This window comes from Mobula hypostoma, chromosome 23, assembly GCF_963921235.1.
Source record: "Mobula hypostoma chromosome 23, sMobHyp1.1, whole genome shotgun sequence".
NCBI lineage: Eukaryota > Metazoa > Chordata > Chondrichthyes > Myliobatiformes > Myliobatidae > Mobula > Mobula hypostoma.
Window position 1 is genome coordinate 12413329 of NC_086119.1, and position 26724 is coordinate 12440052.

The 26724-nt window shown below is 39.5% G+C and overlaps 1 protein-coding gene across 9 annotated transcripts in view; it reads right to left on the bottom strand.

The window, feature by feature from the left end:
* nf1a (neurofibromin 1a) overlaps positions 1–26724 on the bottom strand; it is a 385105-nt gene that overhangs the window by 307356 nt on the left and 51025 nt on the right. For 7 of the 9 annotated variants that reach the window (XM_063031792.1, XM_063031790.1, XM_063031789.1 and 4 more), the window contains exons 2-4: positions 23620–23763; positions 20318–20401; positions 11974–12164 (exon numbers count right to left, since the gene is read on the bottom strand). In XM_063031792.1, coding sequence (XP_062887862.1) covers positions 11974–12164; positions 20318–20401; positions 23620–23763 — 419 coding nt within the window. Of the gene's footprint in view, positions 1–11973; positions 12165–16474; positions 16713–20317; positions 20402–23619; positions 23764–26724 lie in introns of those variants that run through there. The other 2 variants (XM_063031787.1, XM_063031794.1) reach the window with 2 other exon arrangements.

The following is a 26724-nucleotide window of genomic DNA, read 5'->3' on the forward strand; positions in this document are numbered from 1 at the left end:
AAATAAAAATAAATAATGTGAAAGTGTTCATGCACCATTCAAAAATCTGGTGGTGGAGCCGAGTAAGTTGCTTCCACTTCGTCTCCATAGATGCTGTCTCACCTCAGGGTTCTTCCAGCATTTTGGGTGTGTTACAGCAGTTTCTGAATTACTATCTGTGGGTCTTCAAGCTCTTGTACCTTCTGCTTAATGGTAGCAATGAGAAGAGGGCATGTCCCCAGTAATGAGTGCCATGAGAGATACTGCAGCTTCCTTGAAGCACCAGCTCTTGAAAATAGCCTTGATGGTGGGGAGAGTTCTTGTTCCGATGTTAATAATGTTTATGCCACAAATCTGTTCAAACCTGATGAGGTACATTATATGAAAGGTTGCAGGATTTAACCCAAAAACTACGAAACCCAAAGCCTGAAACGTCGACTGTACCTCTTCCTAGAGATGCTGCCTGGCCTGCTGCGTTCACCAACTTTGATGTGTGTTGCTCTGCAGAAATCAAGCTTATTATGTCCAGGACTTTAAAAACAAACCATTTAAGCAAATGCCAGCAGATGAGCTGAAATGTCATTCTGAGAAGTCTTTGTCACCAAAGCCTTGGGAGCTTAAGGTAAAGAGCCCTTAAGAACCAGTGATCACAATATGATTGTGTTCAACTTCAAATTTGATAGAGAGAAAGTAAAGTCTGATGTAGCAGTACTTCAGTGGAGTAAGGGAAATTACAGTGGTACGAGAGAGGAGTTGGTCAAAGTAAATTGGAAGGAGCTGCTGGCAGGGATGTCAGCAGAGCAGCAATGGCATGTGATTCTGGGAAAAATGAGGAAGGTGCAGGACATGTGCATTCCAAAAATGAACAAACACTCAATGGTAAAATAGTACAGCCGTGGCTGACAAGGGAAGTCAAAGCTATTGTAAAAGCAAAAGAAAGGGCATACAACAAAGCAAAAATTAGTGGGAAGATAGAAGATTGGGAAGATTTTTAAAACCTACAGACAGCAACTAAAAAAATCACTAGGAGGGAAAATATGAAATATGAAAGCAAGCTAGCAAATAATATCAAAGTGGATAGTTGAAGTTTTTCAAGTATGTTAAAAATAAAAGAGAAATGGGAGTGGACATAGGACTGCTAGAAAATGAGGCAGGAGAGATAATAACGGGAGACAAGGAGATGGCTGATGAACTAAATGAGTATTTTGCGTCATTCTTCACTGTGGACACTAGCAATATGCCTGATGTAGTGTGTGAAGGAAGAGAAGAAGGTGCAGTTACTATTACAAGAGAGAAGGTGCTCAAAAAGCTCAAAGATCTAAAGGTACATAAGTCACCCAGACCAGAGGAACTGCATCCTAGGGTTCTGAAAGAGGTAGCATTACAGATTGTGGTGGCATTAGAAATGATCTTTCAAAAATCATTGTATTTGGGTGTCGTGCCAGAGGACTGGAAAATTGCAAATGTTACTCCACTCTTTAAGAAAGAGCGAAGGAAATTACAGACCAGTTAGCCTGACCTCAGTGGTAGAGAAGACGTTGGAGTCAATTGTTAAGGATGAGGTGATGGAGTACCTGGTGATAAAGGGCAAGATAGGACAAAGTCAGCATGGTTTCCTTCAGGGAAAATCCTGCCTGACAAACCTGTTGGAATTCTTTGAGGAGATTACAAGTAGGATAGATAAAGAGGATGCAGTGGATGTTGTATATTTGGACTTTCAGAAGGCCTTTGACAGGGTGCCACATATGAGGCTGCTTACCAAGTTAAGGGCCCATGGTATTACAGGAAAATTACTAACATGGTTAGAGCATTGGCTGATCAGTAGTAAAGATTAAGCAACTGATTGGAGTCAGAACACAATCACAAACTTTGTATCATGTCAGTGCAAGATTGTTTACCTGAAAGGAGTTTCAATATGGATCTTTTCCCCTATTTCCCTTGAAATGTGGACAACACAAGTCACGCATTAAACTCAACCCCCCACTTAATGAATGCCAGGAACTGGGGTTGAGGAGGAGATTTAAAAAAAAGATCAGCCATGATTGAATGGTGGAGCAGACTCGATGGGCCAGATGGCCTAATTCTGCTCCTATGTCTTATGGTCTCTATAGTCATTAGTATGTACATTTATGCATATACAGGAATTTATTTTCTTTTTCTCAGTGTCAACCTCACCATCAATTTCCACACCATAAAAGCAATTTCTATAGATTTCATTTTGGACAACTTAATTGATTCAAATTTGTGCCAGGAGCCAGGATTATTTTCATGATTTTTCTCTGTAGCATTCTCTAAATTCACTTTTACCCTTTCACCATATTTATGCATCAAATTGAACAAATATGCTACCATACTACTCTGTGACATCAAAATTACATATAATGAAATCTATTATTTAGTCCAAACCATTACTGGTGTCGATTTACTCATTTGCTAGTATCCTTGTATTCACATTCCCTCATATCAATAGCCTTCTGTTCACATAGTCAGCCATGCATTCCACAAGACAACACCCTGTTAAAGAATCTCCGGCCCAAATCTTTTGAAATTCAATCACATTTCAGCATCCTTTAGTTCTAGATCCTTCTGAACTACTGATGAAAAAGAATTCTCCATTTTTTTTCCTTTAGACATAAACTTGGCCTATCAAATGCATACCAAATATCAGAGCAATCTTATCAATCCCACTGGCCCATTTATTTCCATGTTACCTTTCATCTGCCCATCAACTCATGTCAAATTCTCCTGTCATCCATTTATAGTTTCCAATTAACCCACCAGTCGGTCTTTGGGAGATGGGAGGACACCCGATGGAAGGTGATGACTACTCCTCACAGGTAGCCCCTTTGGTCAGTATGTCATAGCCATACTTTATTGATCCCGGGGGAAATTGATTTTCGTTAATAATAAATAAATAATAAATAGTAATAGAACCATAAATAGTTAAATAGTAATATGTAAATTATGCCAGTAAATTATGAAATAAGTCCAGGACCAGCCTATTGGCTCAGGGTGTCTGACCCTCCAAGGGAGGAGTTGTAAAGTTTGTGGCCACAGGCAGGAATGACTTCCTATGACGCAGTGGACTATGGAACCCAGGTCACTAGTCATGGCTTACTCTGACTTGTGCTCTTTGTTTCCCATCCTGATGAAGGGTTCTCAGCGCAAAATGTCAACTGTTTACCTACAGTCTCATGTGCCCATCATCTTTTCCATAGATGCTGCCTGGCCTGCTGAATTCCTCCAGCATTTTGTGTCATGTTGCTTTGGATTTCCAGCATCTGCAGAATTTCTCAAGTTTGCCACGGGTCATAGTCATATGCCTCCGACAAATTCCCAGCCAGGAATCCACCCATGATCATGCCCAGGAAGAATATAAAGTAACTTGCTTTTGGGGAAGGAGGGGTTGAGAGAGACAATGAGTTGCAGATGCTCAAACAATTAAGGCAAAAATTTGAGAGATTTGCTGCCTGACTTAAATATTAATCTGCAGAAGTAGCATTGAACACATCAATAACTTGCAACTCAAGATGAGCCAAACTATTGATCCTTTGCAAGACAATCCTGATTGTCTCTGTAGGCTCCAGCCAAGCAAGCAACAAAAACAAATTTACAGCCATAAAATTAAGCTTCATTTTATAAGAAGCAAAATCATGAAGGTTAGCAAATTCAAAACAACATTCATATTGGCTCATTAACGTGGAACATATATTACTCCTGTCAAACTGCACTTAGTAACTTTGATCTGTCTAGATTACTGCCCTGTATTCAGGAAGCTTGAAGCCTGGAGTGAAAAACTAGAAAGACAGAGCTAGTTTACATGTAGCAAACAAAACATTTTACTGTATTTTTTGATGTACATGTCTCCAACAAAACTAATTTCTAGTATCAACTTGGCTAAAGGAAGCTAAAACAAAAACTAGGAATTGTGGATGTCTAGAACAGTAAAAGTGCTACAGTCAGAATAACCTCCTAGCTTATAGCTTGCATAGAGCAAGTCTGTGGTGTTCCTGTTCTACTCATCATAACTAACACTAATGCCCAAGGGTAATTGTAACTTTGGCCTTCAGATCTAATCACTGGATTTCAGCATCAGATTCTCAAATTTACAAATAGGTCTTCACAAACTTATGGGGAAATGTGTATATAGATATCAATAATGTGCACAACAAGTAAAGCACAGAGTTATTCCTAATGTTAGATTTTACTGCTGTTCCTTACTTGGGTAGCAAAATTCAAAGATTCAGTGCAGTACTTTGAAAATGTACTGCAACTGTGTGAACAATAAGCACCCACAAATAGTTTGCTGAATTGTTTTCAATATGAAACAGAGTACAGTAATGTGATACAGTGACACTAATGCATTCCATTCACTAAGCTATGTTATTCAATTAATAAAATGCAGAGCTGCAAGACATCCAGAAAAGTGACAAAAAAAGCAACACTAACAGAGTAATTAAAGTCACAAGCAAGTCATAGTCAGCCAAATCACGAGGGAGCTACTTGGATTTTACTCTCCTTCAAAGTATTCCATAGTTGGAATAGTGTCAAGTCAAGCCATAATATAAAATAATATTCTCATTAAAAGTACAGTATTTCTCTACAGAAGAGAACAAAAAATTGTGATCAATTGATAATAATATCTTCATTTCTGTTATAAAAAATACAGAATGGACCAAAATTACACTTTGAAAGTTGACAGAATTATACAAAGAACAAGGCTGCTGAAGCTAAAATAATTATAAATATACTTATTCAAGCCTTAGTTAGGGCTGCATTAGAGACAGATTAAAAGCCCCTTTGAGCATAGCTTTCCAGGTAGTTTTCGAACCAGTCAAAGAGATGCAAAGGATGATTTAGTGCTGATGAATCAGTGGTAGCAAAAAGATGGCGTATCTTGCAATTAAATTCCACAACATTTAAGGTCCATCACTTGAGTACCTGTTTACATAAAGTTGGCTCCACCATCCCCAATATGGATAAACATGGCCTCTGTTCACACATTTCTAAAATCATTAATTTTGTATGAATATAAAAGGGGGTAAGAGGCTTTCAAGCAAAAAGGTGAGGTATTCAAACATTTGTCTGAGAAAAGTTGTAAGGGATGCAACCACTGTTTTCTAAGCTACGATTTGATGATCTATTACTTTGCTGTAATTAAAGGATTTGATTGTGAAAAGCATGTTTCCTGTCTGACCTCTGTTCAAGCAACTTGCTTGTGCTAAACATTGAACGGGTAAAGATTAAGCAACTGATTGGAGTCAGAACACAATCACAAACTTTGTATCATGTCAGTGCAAGATTGTTTACCTGAAAGGAGTTTCAATATGGATCTTTTCCCCTATTTCCCTTGAAATGTGGACAACACAAGTCACGCATTAAACTCAATCCCCCACTTAATGAATGAATTTTGTCACTTTAATTCAGGCAAGTTAACCAGTGACAATTTCTTTCCATGGGGCTTTAATGAAGCAGTTAAGTTTTCCTAACGATCCTTCATCTTTTAGGTCTTTTTGTGTGTGAGGCTGACTGTTTTAAAAAAAATATATCACTTTGGCAATCTGCCACAGTGAGAAATGAATCTTCAGACACCAGGCTGTGAAACTGACTTGCATAGTGCATTTCTTGATTTCAAGATCTCTGAAAGCACTGAAACATCGTAACCTGCAACCATATTCACTGCTTTGATATATGAAATATGGTGGGGGGGGGGGGCAATTTACACAAAAGCAGGAATGTGACAATGGCCAGATGATCAGGTTTCTGTTACCTTGGGCATTATGAATCATTATGAATGCTGATCAGGGGACCTGGAAAAGCTCCTTTATTCTCATCTTAAATCATGTCATGAAATCATTTGAAGTCCACATCTGAGGGTCAGCAGTTTAATGACCTATCTGTGAGGCAGCTATGTTAAGAGAATAATATTTCACTGGAGCCTCAGCTGAGATTTTCATGCTTGCACAGTGAAAACTGAATTCAGCAACTTCAGACTTGCAAGCAAGGACACTATTATTGAGCTATTGAACATGAATCTCAGGAGTAACAGATATGGTTAGGTTACTTGACTGAACTTGATCTGGAGACATATGGACAAATCCCACTGTGACAGATAAGGAATCCAGTGCACTTGGAATTAAAAGCTAGTTCCAGAAATCATGAAATCAGCAGGTTGTCATAAAAACTTATCTGGTTCACTTATGTCTGCTGAGGAATGAGATTTTCATCTGGTCTGACCTATACTTGATTCCAGGTACACCAACGTGATTATCTCCAGAAGGACCACAACCTTGGCATAGGGTTTGGATACTTGTATGCCTCAATGACCCAGAGAGCGATGTTGGCTGGAATCAGCTTTCACTCTTGATAAGATTGCCCATGCCAAACAAGTCAATGGGCAGAGGCAGAGTGGTCCACTGGTCCTCCAGGGTCAAGGGTTCAGCTCAGGGCTAACAACCCTGACTGGTCAAACAAAATTGTTACGGAAACAGCAAACAAGAATCCTTCTGTATCTATGTGTGACGGTATCCCTGAGTCTCCATCTGGGACTTGCATGACTGATAGTAGTGAAAACTGAGAGAAAACTATTGGCATGATGAAGGAAGCCCAGAACACCTCCAAGACCAAGACCAAAATTGGTTTTGATGGCCAAGGACAGACAGAGTTCGAGGACCTTCATTGCTGCCCTAAACGCTAGCGGTGTAACGGGCTGTAAGAGATCAGCCTCTGAGATAGCCGAGCAAGTTGATCTACTTAAGGAACTCAGTAAATACCACCTTTACTAGCAACGTTTGCATTCAGTGAGGAAATGAGAAAGCCACAAGACACAAACTTCTTGGTTTATTCTACCAATGCACATGACTTTTTTTTTAAAATTTCAGTTGTATCTCGTTTTTTTGGTTTTAGGGGAGATGTTAAACGAAAAAGTAAAAAGGTACACTAAACTCAGCAGACTCCATCACTTACCAAACAAGTCCTAACGAAAATTATATGAACATATATTAGGAGCTGGAGTAGGCCATTCTGGCTCTCAGGCTTGATGTGCTATCTCAGCTTATTTGACTGAAACCTCAAATCACATTTCCTTCCATTCAACTAACCTTGCACCCCCTTGTTTATCAAGTTCCAGTCTGTACCTGCCTGGAAAACTCATTCGAAGGCTGCTTCCATCATGCCCTGAATAAGGGAGTTTGAAAAACTCATGCTGCTCATCAAAAAAAAAAGAGTCACCTCATCTGTGTTAAATATGTGACTCACTTGTCAAAAGTGACACCCAGTTGGAGGCCCTCCCAAAATGGGACACATAATTTCACATCCGCTCTATCAAAACCTTTCAGTATCTGGTACATTTCAAATGAGTCCCTTCTCAGATGCAGCCCTAGCTGGTCCATCTTATCCTCATAAGATAACCTGGACACTCAAGGTGCTTTGTTTCTGAACTAGTTATAATACATTAACACATTTTCTTAAATAAGGATGTGAATACTGTTCAGGGTGCTGCAGATAAGGTTTCACCAGTGCCCTATAGAACAGAAGCATGACCTCCCTACTTACATTTTCAACTCTCCTTGCACACATTTTAAAAACTGTCAGCTTTCTCAATTAGTTGCTGTACTAATATATTAGCCTTTGGTAGATGAGCAGGAGGATACACAAATATCTCAGCATCTCAGTGCTCTGTTATCACCCACCACGTAGATAATTTGTTCCAACACATCCTCCCTGTCGGTTCGTTAAGATTGTTATTCTGAAGAAGGTAGTGGGGATTAGCTCCCACTACCTATTAAATGTTCCCTGTGGCGTACTTCTCAAAGAGCCTCTGACGACCAAGTTTAGCTTTTGGTTTTTACATGTGGCTCAGCTACTGAGCCTGGCAGAACCATTTCTACCGACAGGAGAAGGGGCCAGTTATTGGTACCTTAAAACCAGTGACTTCAGGCAGATGGGGCTCGTCAGTCATGGTTCACAGATCACCTAGGAGGAGAAAAGCCTTGATCTCAAACCTCCGCTGCCTTGTGGCTCCAGCCACTCATGGGAAAGGCTTCGGGAGTAAACCAAGAGGAAAAGTCCAGAGCTGGAGTCACTAAGGCAGTCCTTCGGTGAGTTCAACTGTGACTGGCAACTCCTGCAACGCTGCTGGTGCCCAACTGTATCGGTCTCTGCCAACCCTTTGGATTCATCAGCTGCATGGGGAGAAGGAGCCTGCTCCACAGGCAACAGCTTGCTCTCCATATTGTACTACCCTGGCTTACGTATCATGTAGACAGCAAGGATGCAATATCTATGGTCAAACCCGACTAACAGTAGGCCTCAATTATCTTCCCTGTTAAAATTGATAATCTCACACTTTCCAAAAATATATTTTATTTGCCAGATCTTTGCCCACTTGTTTAACCTAGCTTTATCCCCTTGAATCCCCCCTACGACCTCATCACAACTAAATTTCCTACCTATCTTTATGTCAAAATCTGCAATCATATCTTTGGAGCCTTTATCAAAGTAACGTAAAAGTTAAGGGCCCATCACCAATCCTTTGGTCATACTACCGGTTACATCTTGCCAACCAGCAAAGACCCTCCCTGTATGTTGTTTTAGCCCATTAGAAACAGAGTAATACAGCATGGAACAAGCCCTTCATCCCAATAAGTCATTGATCAAATGACATTGATCAAATAGGTAGTCCCTGTTTCCTGCATTCAACCCATTTCCCTCAAGGCTACTCCCCTCAATGTGTACCTATCCAAGTGCTTCTTAAACGATACTATCTCAACCACTTCCTCTGGCAGCTTGTTCCATATACTCACCATACTTGCCATGAAGAAGGTGTCCCTCAGGACACCTTTAAAAGTTTCCCCTCTCATCCTAGCTGTATGCCCCTTAGTTTTAGACCAAACCCACCCCCCCCCCAAACTGGGAAAAAGTTTTCTACCATCTATCTTATCTATGCCTCGTATAACTTTAAACACTTCTGAAGGAGAATCACCCCTCATTTCCCTACATTCCAAGGAATAAAGAATAACATAGCTAGCCTCTCCACATAACTTGGGCCCTCTGGTCCCAGCAACATCCTTGCAAATCTCTTCTCCACACTTTCCGATTTAACTACTTCTTACCTATAACAAGATGAACAAAATTGTACACAGTACTCCAAGTGAAGTCTCCCCAATGCAACACAACTGCAACATAAAGCCCCAACTCCGATACTCAGTGCCCTCAAATGATCCATTGTTCTACTGCTATCTGCAACCACAATATAAACTTTTACTTTCCAAGCTGCACCTTATCAAATGAATTGTGAAAACTTCAAGCACAAATAGTCAAATCTAGGTGCACATGTTACTTCTCCAAAGAACCCCAATGGTCAAGAGTTATTTCCTTTTAATAAAACCACACTCACTTTTTCTGATTACCTTGAATTTCAGGATTAGATTAGATTTATTATCACTGACATACATCATGATATTTGTTGTTTTGTGACAACAGTACAGTGCAGAGATAAAATTACTATAAGTCACAAAAATTATAAATAGCGCAAAAGAGGAATAGCAAGGTAGTGTTCACGGGTTCCTGAACCATTCAGAAATCTGTTGGTGGAGGAGTAAAAACTGTTCCTAAAACAACACGTGTGGGTTTTCAGGCTTCTCTACCTCCTCCCTGCTGGCAGTAATGAGAAGGGGGCTGCCTCAGATGAGGTCCTTAATACTGACTTCTAATGGCACCACCTTTAGAACAGCAGTCCCCAACCACCGGGCCGCGGACCGGTACCAGTCCGCAAAGCATGTGCTACCGGGCCGCGAGGAAACGATACGAGTCAGCTGCACCTTTCCTCATTCCCTGTCACGCACTGTTGAACTTGAACATAGGGTTGCCAACTGTCCCTTATTTGCCGGGACATCCCGTATATTGGGCTAAATTGATTTGTCCCGGTTTGCTAAGGTAGAGCGTTCCTATGAAACCTTCTGTGCCAAAATGGCGTAAAGCGAAGAAGCAATTACCATTAATTTATATGGGAAAAATTTTTTATCGTTCCCAGGCCCAAAAAATAACCTAACAAATCATTCTAAATAACACATAAAACCAAAAATAATTAACACTAACATATAGTAAAAGCAGGAATGATATGATAAATACACAGCCTACATAAAGTAGAAATAATGTATGTACAGTATAGTCGGGAAGATGAAGGCAAAACCGATTTGTGGGGGGAAAATAAATCGGCACGTACACGCATGTGCACATCGCATGCGCACACAGGTGCCCGCTCAAGGCATCATGGTCATGGTAGTCTTTCCTGGGGTAAAGTGTCCCAGGATTTGACTGTTACTTTTGTCCGTTATTTGAGAGTGAGAAAGCTGGCAACCCTAACTGTAAAAGACATGTTGAGGTGAATTTAACCCGATTTGAACCCCCTCCCCCCCAATTGGCCGGTCCGCAAGAATATTATCAATATTAAACCGGTCCACGGTGCAAAAAAGGTTGGGGACCCCTGCTTTAGAAGATGTTCCCAGTGGTGGGGAGGCTTGTGCCCATGATGGGGCTGACTGAGTCTACAACTCTCTGCGGCTTCGTGATCCTGTGCAGTGGAGCAGCCATACCAGGTGGTGATACAACCAGACAGAATGCTCTCCAATGTTTATCTATAGAAATGTGCTGAGATCTTTGGTGACATACCAAATTTCCTCAAACTCCTACTTAAGTATAGGCACTGGTGTACTTGCATCAATATAAGGGCCCAGGGTAGATCCTGTGAGATGGTGACTCCCAGGAACTTGAAGCTGATCACTCTTTCCACTGCTGACAGCTCAAAGAGAATTGGTGTACATTCTCCCAACTTCCCCAACCTGAAGTCCACAATCAATTCCTTGCTTTTGCTGATGTTGAGTGTGGAAAGAGTAGAGTAGTAGGCCAAGCACGCATCCTTGATATGCACCTATGCTGGTTGTTAAATCTTTCCAAGCTCCCTAGTAAAATATCTTCAATGATGTCTTCTAACATTTTCTATACTTCTGACGTTCAGCTAACTGGTTTCTCTCTCCTTCTCCCTTTTTTGAATAAAGGAGTCACATTTGTTATTTTCTAATCTAATATCAACTTCCTAGAATCTAAGGAATGTTGGAAATTTACTACATTAACAGTTACTTCTTTTAAGACCCTGGAATGACACCCATCAGGATCTGAAATTTATTTGTTCACAAGTCCAATTTATATGTTCTTAGTACCACTTCCCTGATGTCTGTCATTTTCCTTTATGTCCGCCCTCCTTCTAAACCACAACTTACAACTATTTCTGGGAAGTTGCTTATATCCTCTGCAGTAAATACTCCTGCCAAATTCCTGTTTAATCCATCTGCAATTTCCTTGTTTTCCTTTATTAATTCCACAACAGGAGAAAGGAATTGGTTGCGGTACTTATGATCCTAAGGGGTCATGAAAGGGTGGATGAGGACAGCATGTTTGCTCATTTGTGATCCTTTCCACAACACAAATGCTCACTTTGTTAAACGCCTTTCTTTCTAAAGACATCTATCGAAATTCTTAACATCTCTTTTTTATATTTCTAACTTTATTTCAATCTTCTCTATTAATTTTTCATAATTTTTAAAGAAAGAATACATTATCCAGTTAATACGTTATCTGCTGCTCATGTTTATTCAATTGTATGCATTTTTAGTTTTATTGTTTAATAGCACAGCCGTTTGTCACTGTAAATTTACTAAGCTTGGAATCCGAACTGAAGATCCTCCTGCTCAAGTCCAGTTGACAACTGGGACTTCATCATAAATATTCTTATGGAAATAATTTTTAAGTCAATGATCTAACAAATAGCCCAAGTATAAAATAGTGGAAGCCACAGCATCAGTAATTAAGTGATTCTATTCAATGTGCTTAATAAATTCAACAACAATTTTTCACTGATTTTCAAATTATTTGCTCATCAAAACAGAAGTTCTTCTACGTTTGCTACTGTGACTTGAACGAGCACATTGCACTGACCTGGTGGAGATACGGCTGAAGACAGCATTGAAATTATTACAACTCAGAGAGAAGAGAACCCCAGAAGCAGAGTTACGGAGCTGAGCTATGAGCGGGTTTCCTTCACGGGACATGTGGATGAACTGGCAAATTTCTGGCAACAGCTGTTTTACCAGCATGGTCTCATCGAGCCGCATCGTATCCTTAGGCTGCTACCAAAGAACAACAGAAGGTTAAACAGTTCCTGATGCATGCAAAGGATAAAATTTTATAGCTATGACACATTCATAAGAACAAACTTTATAACATGCTTTGGTGAGAAAAGTCAAATGAATTACATAATCTTTTTTTTTTATTAAACAATCTAGAGCTAGAAAGTAAAAGGCTAAATAAAGTCAAATAAATGGAATGGGAGAAGAAACTGAGGGCGTGATCACTGTTGGAAGTCTATAAAATTGATTTTGAAGATGTAAAGATTGAGGGAAAATTCTTCAGAGGCCAGACAAGGGATAGTACAGATTTCAGTAAATACCCTTACTTGCAACAAAAAAAGTGAATAGGAGGGGGCAGAATGATTGATTCTGACATTCTCACTACACAGAAGATGCTGACCATGTTTTCCCCACTTATGACGTTTCTCTCTATTTTAATAAGAGGGAAGATTTGGCAAAAGTTTGTATTATCAGAAATACCCACATCAAGAGACTATCATTCCTTTTGCCACAGCCAGCTTTCGTGGCCACTGTTAAGAATAAACACCAACTGCTTCTTGTCCTCTCATCTTACGCAATTGATTTAACAAAACACAAGGCTTTAACTGTCTCAGCAGCTTGGTAGGCCTTGCTAGTCAAATTTAATTAAATCCCTTAAAATGTAAGTTCTTTTTTCAGAATAGAAGCCAAATCACGAAAGTGGGAAAGTGAGAGGCATAAGGAAAAGTTTACAGCAAGAAACTTTGAAAGACAGTATTAAAACAGGTTTGAAATTATGACTAGAAAACTAGAGGGTTGGTTAACCTCTTCCATTTCTATGCAGAAACAAGGGTAACTTGGAATAATATTGCATACAGTACATAATGTATTAGACAATCCTAAAATGCTTCATTGGGCTATAATCAGGGAAAAAATGCAACATCTACACTAGGCAATACTAGCCCATATAAGCAAAAGTGGAGGGATTAGTTTTAAAGCAGTATCTTAGCTGTGGAAGTTGGAAAGGCAAAGGTTTAGGGAAAGAATTTCACACCTTGGCAGTAAAAGACAATAATAGCAGTTAACGTTTCGGGCCAAAATGTCGACGGTACTTTTTTCCACAGATGCTGCCTGACCTGCCGAGTTTCTCAAGCATTTTGTGTGTGTTGCTTGGATTTCCAGTAACTGCAGATCTTCTCTTGTTTGTGAACAGCAGATCACATCATTTTTTAAGAAAGCGAAAAGATTAAGATCAGAACTTTAACTGGGAGCCAGTATAAGAATTATGGATGGATGAGACTTGGTGAAAGTTGGGACACAAGTAGCTAAGGTCTGGATTACCTTATGTTCATGTACAATATGTCAAGGTGACACTGGAAAAGTCAAGTGTAAAGGTAACAAAACATGGATGAAAGCTGAGATGGCCAACATTACTAAAGTACATATAGTTTGCAGTTCATCTGGCATTGCTAAAGATGCAGAAACTTCATGTATGAGAATAGAAGTGAAAGGGACTCAGGTGGATGCATTGGAATTGCTAATTCCCTGCAGTCAATTGGCATGTTTAGTAAAAGATTCATTTTCTTAAGTAAAAGATAGCCTAAGAGAGACTCCGCCCCGAACCCTTAAGTTTCTTGCACATGCCTAATAAGTCAGTCGACCATGAAAATAAATATACCCAAGAATATTTTAACTGTAGTTCAACATTTGGCTTTCTTTCAGAACAATAAGGAAATCTTCTGTATTATATCCCATAGGGAGAAAGAAGCAACAGACTGTATTAAAATTAAATATCTTGGGCCCCTTGGTCTTTCAGCCCAGATGTAATCCCAACAGTAACTCCAACAAGACATGTGGAACAGAAGGAGGTAACACCTGCAAAAGAAATATTCAGCTAAAAGTGGTAAACAATTCACCTCCATAATTTCTATTGACTGAATCTTCACATTTTTACTTGTTTTATATAAATATCATAGCTTCAGATAGAACTGTTTAGTTTTTCTTATATGCAACAGATCCAATGCCAAATGTAACAATCAGGTCTTTTCAGCTACGTAAAGAAATCACAGGATATGAATAACCCATGCATTTAAAGGTCACCCTTAAATTAGTTCAACTCTAGCCACATTTCCTCTTCCAAAATTGACTTGTGCAGAGTGCCATTACATGGGTGGCCAGTATTTTCCGGTAATCTAACTGAAATGGCCACCCTCCCAGTGAGTATTAACAGCTTGACTGGGGGCTGTGGACAGGAGCCTGAGAAATATGTGGAAGCCCAAATCTTAAACTGACACACATGCAAATATGCAAGCAGCCATCACAAGCAGAAATGTGACTCATTTCGCTTTTCCCTTGCTGGGGGCGGATTGTCACGTCCCTACTGCCATGCACAAAAAAGCTAATGAATGTTTGTATTAAGTAAATCCTAGACCATGTGTGGTTCAAACTCATGTTGTCATTACCCGCTAATCTGTCTCAAATACTTAACACTTACTTGTCAGTTTTCTGCCCCCCCCATCTGTTTTTGCCAGGTGATAATACTAAGAATATCAGAATTATAACTGATATACAAGGAGGTGTTAGACTATCGTTTCCATAAAAGACCTGCTATATTCCCTCCCAGCTAGTATCAAATTGAATTAACCACTAATATAACTGAACGCTGTTGTGGAACACATTAATATTTGACAAGTTAAGCAGCACAGGTTACAAGGAAGTGCCACAAGACGGATTTCCTATATTGAGTTTATCATGTTACAAGCACAATTTGCGTGTCATGTGTCCAATTTAAACTCACTGATTATCTTCCGATACAAAGGAAGCAAAATGAAATTTTGAGAGTAATAAAAAGTCAATGTTTTGGGCGAAGACTCTTCATCAGGACCTGACTACAGTCCTTTTGCCTTGATGAAGGTGTCTCGGCCCAGAACAGTTTATTCCCCTCCACAGATACTGCCTGACTTGCAGAGTTCCTCCAGCATTTTCTATATAATGCTCAAGACTTCCAGAATATAAGTTGAGAGAGTGCATTGAAGAAAAGAAAAAAACCTGCAGAGTAATTGTTCCAAGTCACCTTCGCTCACAGAACCAACTTTCTGCTACGACAATCATTCTATCCTGGATTCTTGTAATGTTTAGAGATTTTGGGAAGGAAGTTAGTTGAGATATAGATAAGCTACATTTTTTTTTAATGTAATGTTGATTTTCCTGAAATTTTCTTAAATGTGCCCCTGCAATAATTCTGTTAGATCACTCACCAACTTGTTACACAAATGGGAGTTAACTCACAAGCTAGTTCTTCAACCAAGCAGAAAAACACCAACTTAATAAAACAGATATCTGCTGTTTAGTCTTTGGCTTTATAATTATTTATGCTTTTACTTAAAACTAATCTTTTAAAGTGCGTTATTTTTCCCCACCCCACCATCAAAGAAATCCTGCCTGCTTCCTTTGCACTCTCATTTATCCTCTTCCCACTGGCCTTTCAAGAGCTTGCGTCAGAACATCTTGCACTGAAATTTTCGGTCATAGCCGTCACCCCCAGGTGTAGCTAATGCCCGTCCCCTCCTATCCACCCCCTCCCACGCCTCCATCAACTCTGCTGCCTATAGCCTACAACTCAACAGGAACAATCTTATCTGATTTTACATTTACACTTCAGCTTAAAATTCTCATCTCTTTATTTAAACAATCAGAATCAGGTTTATTATCACTGGCATGTGACTTGAAATTTGTTAACTTAGCAGCAGTTCAATGCAATACATAATCTAGCAGAGAGAAAAAATAATAATAAATAAAACATAATAAATAAACAAGTAAATCAATTACGTATATTGAATAGATTTTTTTTAATGTGCTAAAACAGAAATACCGTATATTTAAAAAAAAGTGAGGTAGTGTCCAAGCTTCAATGTCCATTTAGGAATCGGATGGCAGAGGGGAAGAAGCTGTTCCTGAATTGTTGAGTGTGTACCTTCAGGGTTCTGTATCTCCTACCTGATGGTACCTTTCAATAAACTCACCTTTCCTTTCCTATATCATTACCTCCTGTTTCCTGATCAGTAAATTCTCCATTCCGCTCAGCCATCCCTTCGTCTACCTCACCATTGGCAACTATGCCAAAATCTCATATTCTGACAGTCCCTACTTAAACACCTTCATATCCCTACTCAGTGTTCCATCATTTTAAAAGTACTTTGTAAATGCTAGCCGCCATCCTTAAACACCATCTCTTTCACTAAGGTTTGAGCAACACTTCTTTTACCTCAACTTTCACTATTACTTGAGATACTTTTCTACATAAAAATTGTGTAAGATTTTTACTACAAAACCTCTTTGAAGATCCTGCAGATGCTGGAAATCCAGAGTGACACACACAAAAAGCTGAAGGAACTCAGCAGGTCAGGCTCCAGTTATGGAGAGGAATAAACTTAGCACTTCAGGCTGAGACCCTTCGTCAGGACTAGAAAACAAGGGGGAAAGGAAGGAAATGTCTTCTTCGTACTTCCTTCCCAGCCCTCATGTAGGGTCTCAGGCCTTTAATCCTCTTCATAGATGCTACCTGGCCTGCTGAGGAAAAAAAAAATCTGTAAATATTTGCCTGTTTTATATTCTAGAGCTTTATTGAAATGCAAGGCATGATCATAGTAAATTTATTGCCATGTTAAACTTTCAATTATAATTTACAAGGATATTCAAGAGTCAAAAGTAAACAGCTTGCTAAATTCATGGTGACCACCAAGAACATATTCTTACATTAATCCTGTCCTTATCTCATTTTACTCTCCCTATCAACTCCCTCTGGATTTTGCCATTCATCTAAACACCAGAGATAACTTACAGTGAACAAATAACTTTCCAACCCTCATGTCTTTGGGATACGGGAGGATATTGCAGCATCCGGAAGAAACCCACATGGTCACAGAGAGAATGTGTACATTCCACACAGACAGCAATAGGGTTACAGATTGTATCTGGGTCATGGAGCTGTGAGCAGCTACACTGTGCTGATCTAAGTATTTTGCTTGTGGTACAGGTTATCGTAGCACATGCTTGTGATACCAACCCAACCCACACTACTTCCTATCAGGCAAACTCTGATTTGTTTTCTTCTACACTTCCCGCTTGCTTACATTAGTGTAGCCCTTACTTCGTAGCACCTATATTAGCCAACCCAACTCCTTCCCTAGAAAAACTCCTATAAAGGAACTGCATTGTCTAGCCATCCACTAACAAGTGTTCATCAAGATGAATAAGCTACAGAGAACCAAAATATTTCTCCGCATTCTGAACCCAAGCACCATAGTGTAACAGTTAACGCAACACTTTACAGCACCAGCAGTTGGAAGACTAGGGTTCAATTCCTGCTGTTGTCTTTAAGGAGTTTGTAAGTTCTCCCCGTAACCACGTGGGTTTCCTCCGGGTGCTCTGGTTTCCTCCCACATTCAAATTGCGGGTTAGGATAAGGAAGTTACGGGCATGCTATGTTGCTGCTGGAAGCATGGCAACACTTGCGGGCTACCCCCAACGTATTGATAATGATGATGCAAACAACACGTTTCACTGTATGTTCTGATGTTTCAATGTGTGTTGACAAATAAAGCTAATGTCTAATCATTTAATCAAACTTATTATTTTTCTACAGCCTCTCACAACAATATCAGATCAATCTTTGTAACACTCACAACTTAGATTTCTCCGGGAGAAGGCTCAGGAACTTGAAGACTCGTACTGCCAGATTTGGGAACAGCTTCTTTCCAACTGTGATAAGACTGCCGAACGGATCCTGACCCGGATCTGGGCCATACCCTCCAAATATCCGGACCTGCCTCTCAGTTTTTTTGCACTAACTTACTTTCCATTTTTCTATTTTCTATTTATGATTTATAATTTAAATTTTTAATATTTACTAATTTTTACTATTTTTAATATTTAATATTTGTAATCCAGGGAGCGGAAAGCGCAGAATCAAATATCGCTGTGATGATTGTACATTCCAGTATCAATTGTTTGGCGACATTAAAGTATAAAGTATTCACCATAAACACCAGTAGACTTGACTCGACTGGAAAGATTACCATGATTTCAGGAACTCCACCATGGTGCATTGAAAATAGAGCTAAAAACTGGTCTAAAACCACACAGATAACCGCAAGAGGAAACTTTTAAAGCCTAACCATCTGTGCTTTTGCACGGTACACAATTTTTTTTTTAAAGTTTAGATTTCAATTCAATTTTTAAACAAAAAATTGTAATTCCACCATGGAAGAAACGATTGGCTTCATAAAATTTACAAGGAAGCATTGATCTAACACAAAGATTAAAGATTAGCTTTATTTGTCACTGGTATATCAAAACGTATAGTGAACTGTGTCATTTCCATCACCAACAGAACATGCCCACAACTCACCTACCCTAACGCAAACTGTACATCTTTGGAATGTGGATGGAAGCTGGACCACCTGGAGGAAACCCACTTAGTTATGGGGAGAAAATACTCACTCCTAAGACAGCAGTGGAAATTGAATGCTGATCTTAAAGCTAGTGCCGTGAAGCATTGTGCTAACCGCTATGCCACAGTGCCTCCCTCAAATATCAACATATCCTACCAGAGGCAGTTCAATAACTCTATCGTCACCAAATGTCCAATTTCCAGAATGAGAGATGATATTAGTGAAAGTTTAAAAGATTCTGACATGATTTGATAGGCTGAACTCAAGGAGATTAGCCAATCTTTGGAACCCTTGGACCTGGAAGCTCTGTTGTTGAGTTCATTCAAAACAGAGATCAACAGATTTCTGAATTTCAAGAGCATCAAGGAAAGCAGAGTTTGGGCAGGAAATTACTGCTGACTAAGATCTAGTCTCAATGAATGGCAGTGCAGGCTTGGAGGCCTGGTTAGCGCCTATTCCCATTTCTTATGTTCTTACAATTAGCTGGAAGCAAGACTTTAAATTTCCACCAATACTGTTACCACGTTCATTTTCCATCCACATATTTAGTCAATGATCTCCTCAGCCTATACATCACTATTTGCTCCACAGATACCATCTAATCTGCTGTGTTCCTCCGACACAGTTTTCTTTCAGATTCCAGCATCTGCAGTATTTTTTTTCTACAGTCCGTCCAATCTTTCCTCAGTTAAAATGTTCCAGTCCTGAATGCCAGTATCCAATGCCATGCAAGCATATATTTTCCTGCAATGAGTCCAAATCCATGGGCATAATCAACCTGCGATGATGAACTGCATATACTTCTTGTCTGTTGCATAAACCATGTTAACTTGCTCAGGATGGCACCAAACTGTGACTGCCATTGAAGTTTTAGTTATTTTTGAGTGTTTTTTTTTGGTTCGGGGGATTTTTTGGGAACAGAGGAATTAAGAGGTCAGATTAGGGTTTTACTTATTAGAGATACAGCTCGAAATAGGCCTTCCAGCCCCTTGGGCTCTGCCGCCCAGCAACCCTCGATTCAACCCTAGCCTAATCAAGGAACAATTTACAATGACCAATTAACCTACCAACCAGTAAACTTTGGACTGTGGGACGAAACTGGAGCACCCGGGAAAAAAAAACAAGCATTCCACGAGGAGGAATTACGGACTACTTGCAGATGACATCGGAATTAAACTCTGAACTGCTATGCTATCGTGGACGGGGATGTGGGGGAATTAGAGGAATAAGGGAGGGAGAAACTGCGATTGCTTTGCTGTCGTCGTTTCATTGCTCGTTCTGTTCTGTGTTGTTTTGCCGAGCATTGAGGGCATCCTATGTTGGAGCTGGAGTGCAAATGCGGGCTGCTCCAACACACACTTTAGTACATTGATTGTTAACACAAGTGACACATTTCTCTGTATGTTTCAATGTACACATGACAAATAAATTTGAATCTTAAGTCATGCATATATTTTGAGCACAAATCGCCTGCGCTTACAGTCTATATGGCAGATAGCAAAGGACAGTATCCTGTGTGCATGCTTAAACCATTATCATCCTTGCTGGCTTCTTCTGCCCCACACTTAAAGCATCTGTGAACATCCATTGCAGCACATCTTCGTATTCAAGTGTACTGTACCAAGAACCACAACATGGAATACATTTCCAGATAAGCAAAAAAAAATCTAGAATGACAGACACATTTGACAACAAAGCAAAATCAGAGGTTTTGCTACTTACCCCTGCAAGACACTTCTCCAACGTATCTAATATTATCAGTTGCGAAAGATACAAGTTCTTCTCAGCTTCTGCACCAAATATTCGCTGGGAGAGCAAAACACAGTATCAGACACTTTGCAACAACCACTTCTATAAGTTTACCAGCTGCACAAGGCAGCAAGATCTGACTTACTGAGAGAAAAAAAAACAGGTCCTCATATTTTTGACCTTCTATGGGGAGTTAATTGTTGATCGAGTGGGTTTTCTTACAGGACTTCTCTCTCACCATTCCCTTATCCAGCAGTATGAAAATCTCACTGATTAACTACATCACTCACCATTATTCTCCACAACTATCTCTGAGAAAATACTTCAAATCAATAACTTGGATGACTCAAATGGAAATCACTGGCTTTAGTCATATATGAGCAATTTATGGAAAGGCTCCATAACAGTTAATTTTACATGAATGTGCCTCATTTTTTAAAAATCCAACTTTAAGTCACTGGTCTGTCAGATTTTATCCTACGCATCAAAATACCAACAATGCAAAGGATTAAGGAGGATCAGTGAAGAACTGAACTCCTTAAGTAATTTTATAAGCCAAGTAAGAGCTCAAAGTACAGTGGATTCCTGTTAATTGGGACACATCAGGACCGGTACATTTTAGCCCAGTTAAGCGACTGCCCCAACTAGACGAAATTTAATAGAAAAAAGACAAAGTACCACTTAACTAAGTAACAAATTATGCATTTAAATGAAATACGGAACAAAATAAAACACGGCCAATACCTCTACAATATGAAAAACTGTATCAGTTCCTGATAGTTATCAAAGTAGGAATTCATCTGCCGTGTTCTTTTGATTAACTAAATGTACAAAATCAGCACAGACACCCACTGCAGATAATGGACTGCCTTCATACAAGGTTTTTGACAACTACATCCTCCAAATCTTTTTCATTGTAACATTCAAGATGATTATGGATACCTTAAAATTCTTCATAATTCCAAACTTGCTGAATTTGTGAAATTGTTTCATTTTCATTCTCAGCCACTTCTGGCATTTCCAAGTCTGAATGCTTGAAATTACCGTGAACAAAACAGTTCTGAAATATCTATCAGTGACCCAAACACATGCACCTGTCGTTGTAAATATGGTGTAGTGTCTAACGGCCATGTAAGTGCACATAACTGACGCTAGTTATAAACTGTTTGGCAACTGTCTCCCGTCCCAGTTAAGCAGCAGTGTCTCAAATAAACTAAGGAAATCCTGGCTATTTTCTTATTTGTTTTTGTTCTTTAAGAGTTGTCCCAAATAAGTAACTGCCCCGATTAACCAGTGGTCCAATTAACCAGAATCCACTGTATTCCAAATATAGAAATTGGGGAGCTAACATTAAATTTAACTCAATTTTTAAACAAAATGCTAAAAAAAACTCAGCTGATCAAACAGCATCAGATGAGAAAAGAAGAATTGACATTTCAAATCAGTCAATGGTCAATGACTTAAATGAGAAAATGGAAGGGTGGATTCGTAATTTTGCAGATGACATGAAGGTTGGTGGACAGTGTAGAAGATTGCACAACAGGATGGTTGCAAAGCTTGGCTGCAAAGTGGCAGATGGAGTTCAATCCACAAAAAGTATGAAGTCATACACTTTGGAAAGTCAAACTTGAAGGCAAAGTGCAGGGTTAATGGCAGGATTTTAGCAGTGTGGAGGAACAGAGTAATCTTGGGGGTCCACATACATAGATCTCTCAAAGTTGCTCTGCAACTTGATAGGGCAGTTAACAAGGCTGATGATGTGTTGGCCCCATTACTCAGGGGGCTGAGTTCAAAAGCCATGAGGTAATATTGCAGACCTATAAAACCCTGGTCAGACCAGACTTAGAATATTGTGTTCAGTTCTGGTCGCCTTATTGTAGGAAGGATTTGGAAGCTTTAGAAAGGGTGCAGAGGAGATTTACCAGGATGCTGCCTGGATTAGAGAGAATGTCTTATGAGGAATGGTTGAACACTGTAGGGTTGAAGTGAAAGAAGATGGGAGCAGCTTGACAGAGGTGCATGATAAGATGCATTGGATAGAGTGGACAGGCAATGCCATTTTCTCAAGGCTGCAATGGTTAATACAGGAGGGCATACTTCTAAGGTAATTTAAGGAAAGTACGGAGAGGGGTGATATCAGAGGCATTTTTACAGAGAGTGGGCAGTGCATGGAACATTTTTCTCCAGGTTGGTGGTAGTGGCAAATACATTAGGGGTATCTAGGAGACTTAAACATGGATGGAAGAAAAATGGAGGGTTATGGGCTTTGAAGGAAGGAAGAGTTACATTGATCTTGACATAGGTTGAAAGATCAGCACATCGAGAACTCAAGGGTTAGTAGTTTCATGTTCTCTGCCCTTCTTCAGATGTAACAGAAGCAATTTTTGCATAGTTTGCCCATTAATCAAAATACACCAAGTTATTATGAAACAGCAGGTCCAAAGTGGAGTATAATGAATAAATCATCTAGCCTTATGGTTAGGTTATTTCAAACATCTGTCAGCTTGAACCAAAGCATTTTATACACTTTTTTAGCTTTGTCTTCTGTTGCCAAATGCATGAAAAATTTAGTTGTATTCAAGTTCAAGTTGTCATTCAACTGTACACGTACTGTATATACAGCTAAATGAAACAGTGCTCCTCTGGGGCCAAGATGTAAAACACAGTACATGCAGTGCCATACTGTCACAAAATGACAGTAGCACAAGTCCATGAGCAGCATGACCTGTAGATTGATGAGTGCAGGGATATTGTCCTGAAGTCACGTTTCTGTAAGAACAAGCACTCAGCAGGTTACCGGTAGACAAAGGCAATCCGGCTCATCTCACACTGGGTTAGCCACAGACGAGGTCAATCCAGCTCATCTCACACTGGGTTAGCCACAGACGAGGTCAATCCAGCTCATCTCACGCCGGGTTAGCCACAGGTAAGAGCAATCCAACTCATCTCACAATGAGTTAGCCACAGTCAAGGGCAATCCAATTTGCCTTCCGGGAAGCAAACACTGTGCAACAGCACCGATGGGCAACCCAGCACGGATTCCAGTGCGTCTGCTGCATCTCTGTTCCCTCCCACACTGCTTCTGGCACTTCCTGCCCTGAGTGGCTGCAAACGGTGACAGAGCAGCACGAAGGCCTGGTCTGAACAACAGGGGCCATGCAGCTCTCTCACCATCAGCTGATATTGACTTATCAAATCTCTTACCCTGCCTCTCCCAACACCATACCATTTGCATGTCCCATTGTAGTTCTATCTGAATGTTTCTGGATACTTACCATGTTATTTACATTTTTCAAGATGGTGGTAAGACCACTTATGACCAAGGAAAACTTGTACTTGGAAATATTGATGAGACATTCCTTATTGTGTTCAGTACTAACTTTGGAATGGGTGTTCTGTTGCCCACCTTTAATTGGAAGCTAGAGGGAGAAAGAGATGAACACGTTACTCTTCATTGAGCTACTGGGATGTAATATTAAACAGATTTCATTTAAAGGCTTTGAATGACCTCAGTTCAGAAACATGATTTTTCAGTGCATAGATTTCATAAAGGCCAGATAATAGAGTTTTGAAAACTAATTTAATAATATTAATGTTTTCCTGAACAGGTCAACAGTAAAGGTGTTTCTCTTATCTCACTTTCAGGGGGATAAAAAAAAAGGGCAGCAGTTAGTGTAACGCTATTACAGCTCCAGCACTCGGGCTCAATTCCACCACGGACTGCAAGGAGTCTCTACGTTCTCCCTGTGACCTCCGTGCGTGGGTTTCTTTCAGGTACTCCAGTTTCCTCCCACATTCCAAAGGTTAATAGATTAATTGGTCACATGGGTATAATTGGACTTGTTTGGCCAGAAGGGCCTGTTACCGTGTTGCATCTCTAAATAAATAAATGTAAGCAGCATTTCTGGAGATTCACCTTTTAAAAAGCATTCCAAACACACCTTTTCATGATTACTCTTTGTACAAATATAATGGTGATAATTGTCAAGGCTCCCTTTCTCCACTATTTGGTTCACCTCTGTGAGATGCCACAATTAAAGAGACAACCACGTGCCCATTTAGTTTTATGTTAGCCCATTGAAATGCAGATGAAGTAAAGTCAGGCAGGGGAAGAAAATTTAGCCATGCTTCCACATTGGATTATCCAGAAGCCCCTGTTAAATGTAGATGGATAGTGGCTAAAATCTCTCTCACTTCTTATAATCAAATGAAATTTAGCAACTTGTGGGGAATAACAGCAAACATTAGAATATGCAGGTACATAACTCAGCACAAGCGGTCTCACAATTCCACGTTATCACACATTCAGCTGCAGGGAGAAGTTTTATTTTTATTTATGCTCAATTCACTTTCTCTGAAACAGTCACCTTTCAGTTTATTTAAATCCTCAACTGTCCTTTCATTAACCATCCCATGTCCTTGAGGCTTCCATTGTTCCACCCTAAAAACAGTGTACACATCCTGTACAAAATCTCATTTAATTCAACAAAATTGTACTGACACTTTACTTTCTGTATAAACTTTTAATATGATCCTTCAGGAAACTCTGACCAAAATGGAGGACTTTTTTTTAAATTGAACCATTTACATTTGCTCAGGCTGTTCAAATGAAGTACAGCTTTTTGACATAATAATTATGGTGGACACAGTACAAATTTACTTAAGCATAATTTAATTCAAACATATTAAAATACATTACGTAAAGCAAATACAAAAATTATGAATTACTCAAACTGAATTTTTGCTGAAAAATAATGGGATTACTAAAACAGTAACTTAGCAATTCATTTACCTACATCAATAATACATGCTTGCAACCTTTAGGATTATAAAGCATTGTAATTGGGTAAATCTGCCACATAGCAATTATGCCATTTCATACAAATTTTAGGAGAGACTACAGGGGATGGAAAGTGCTATTACAAAATTATAAAGTTCACAAAGCAGCTTATTTCATGAATACGGTGGTAGGAATTTCTGAAATAAAACAAAAAACCAAGTTGTGAAGTAAGATGTTTTGTTCTACAGAAGATAAAAGCTGAATATAAAACTTCAAATGGGGAATGAATAACATCATGTTCTATTGTCCATAATTCTCTGACATACTTAAAGACCACAATTGGTCTTTACATTCTATGTGCAATACAAGATTAATGAGGCCTTTTAAATCTGTGAAGGATTTTTCAACTAAGTTATGCCTCAACTTTCCTGTAGTCACTTATCACAAACATGAGAAAATCTGCAGATGCTGGATATCCAAAGCATACAAACACACACAAAATGCTGGAGGAACTCAGCAGGCCAGGCAGCATCTATGAAAAAGACTAAACTGTAGATGTTCCCGGCCATGATCCTTCATCAGAACGGGTCTCAGCCCAAAACGTCAACTGTTCCTGATGAAAGGTCACGGCCCAAAATATCGACTGTTTACTTTTTTCCATCGATGCTGCCTGGCCTGGCAAGCTCCTCCAGCATTTTGTGCGTGGTTCTTTAGTCATTTATGTCCGCTTTTCCCAGCCCAACATTCCAAAACACCAAAGTCTCTCATAACCATTCTTTAACAGGCTTCCTGCAGGCTTGTGCTGCTTCCACTGCCTCTTATCTACCAGTCATCCTCCAAAAGATTGCTTCCTGTGACAAACACCACAAGGACATGAATGTCATTGGTAAACGTATTGATTTGGAGATTTCAAAACTGGATTCATCTTTGACCCAAGATTCACAGTAATGCTAGAAATCAGTGAAAAATAAATAAAGCACACACCAAGTAATTCACAGAGCATAACAGCTTTTCAAAATATTTTGCTGGTAGCATCAGCATGCTGATGATGTAATTACAACCACATTTTATTTTGAAGGTTGCAAACCCACCAGTTCTCATTATAGATTTGTTAGCAATTATTACTAATTTTTTGAAAAAAATACATACAAAATTGCTCCCGGCTACAAAAGGGTAACAGACATTTTTTGTTAGTAAGGATAACTGAGTAAACAGCTTACACAGAAGCAAATTAAACAATATATTTTTTAGGTAGCTTCAGCTAAGAAAGAAAACTTGCCAAGGCACCAGGATCAATCCCTGCTGCTCTTTTGAATGGTCCCCTCTGCAGAAAGCCCTGGTGAGACCCCATCTGGAGACCTGAGTGCACTTTTGGTCTCTTTACATATGTAGCCAATCAACCAGATAAAAAAGTCATCCAAAGACAAGGCACCCCAAAATACTGTTTTTAACGGCACTGAGTTATAAGGAAAGATTAAATAGGTTAGTACTTTATTCCTCAGAACGTAGAAGACTGAAGAGAGACTTAATAGAGGTATACAAAATTATGAGGGGTGTAGAAGGGGTAAAAACACTGAATTTGGCTGGGACTACAACTGGA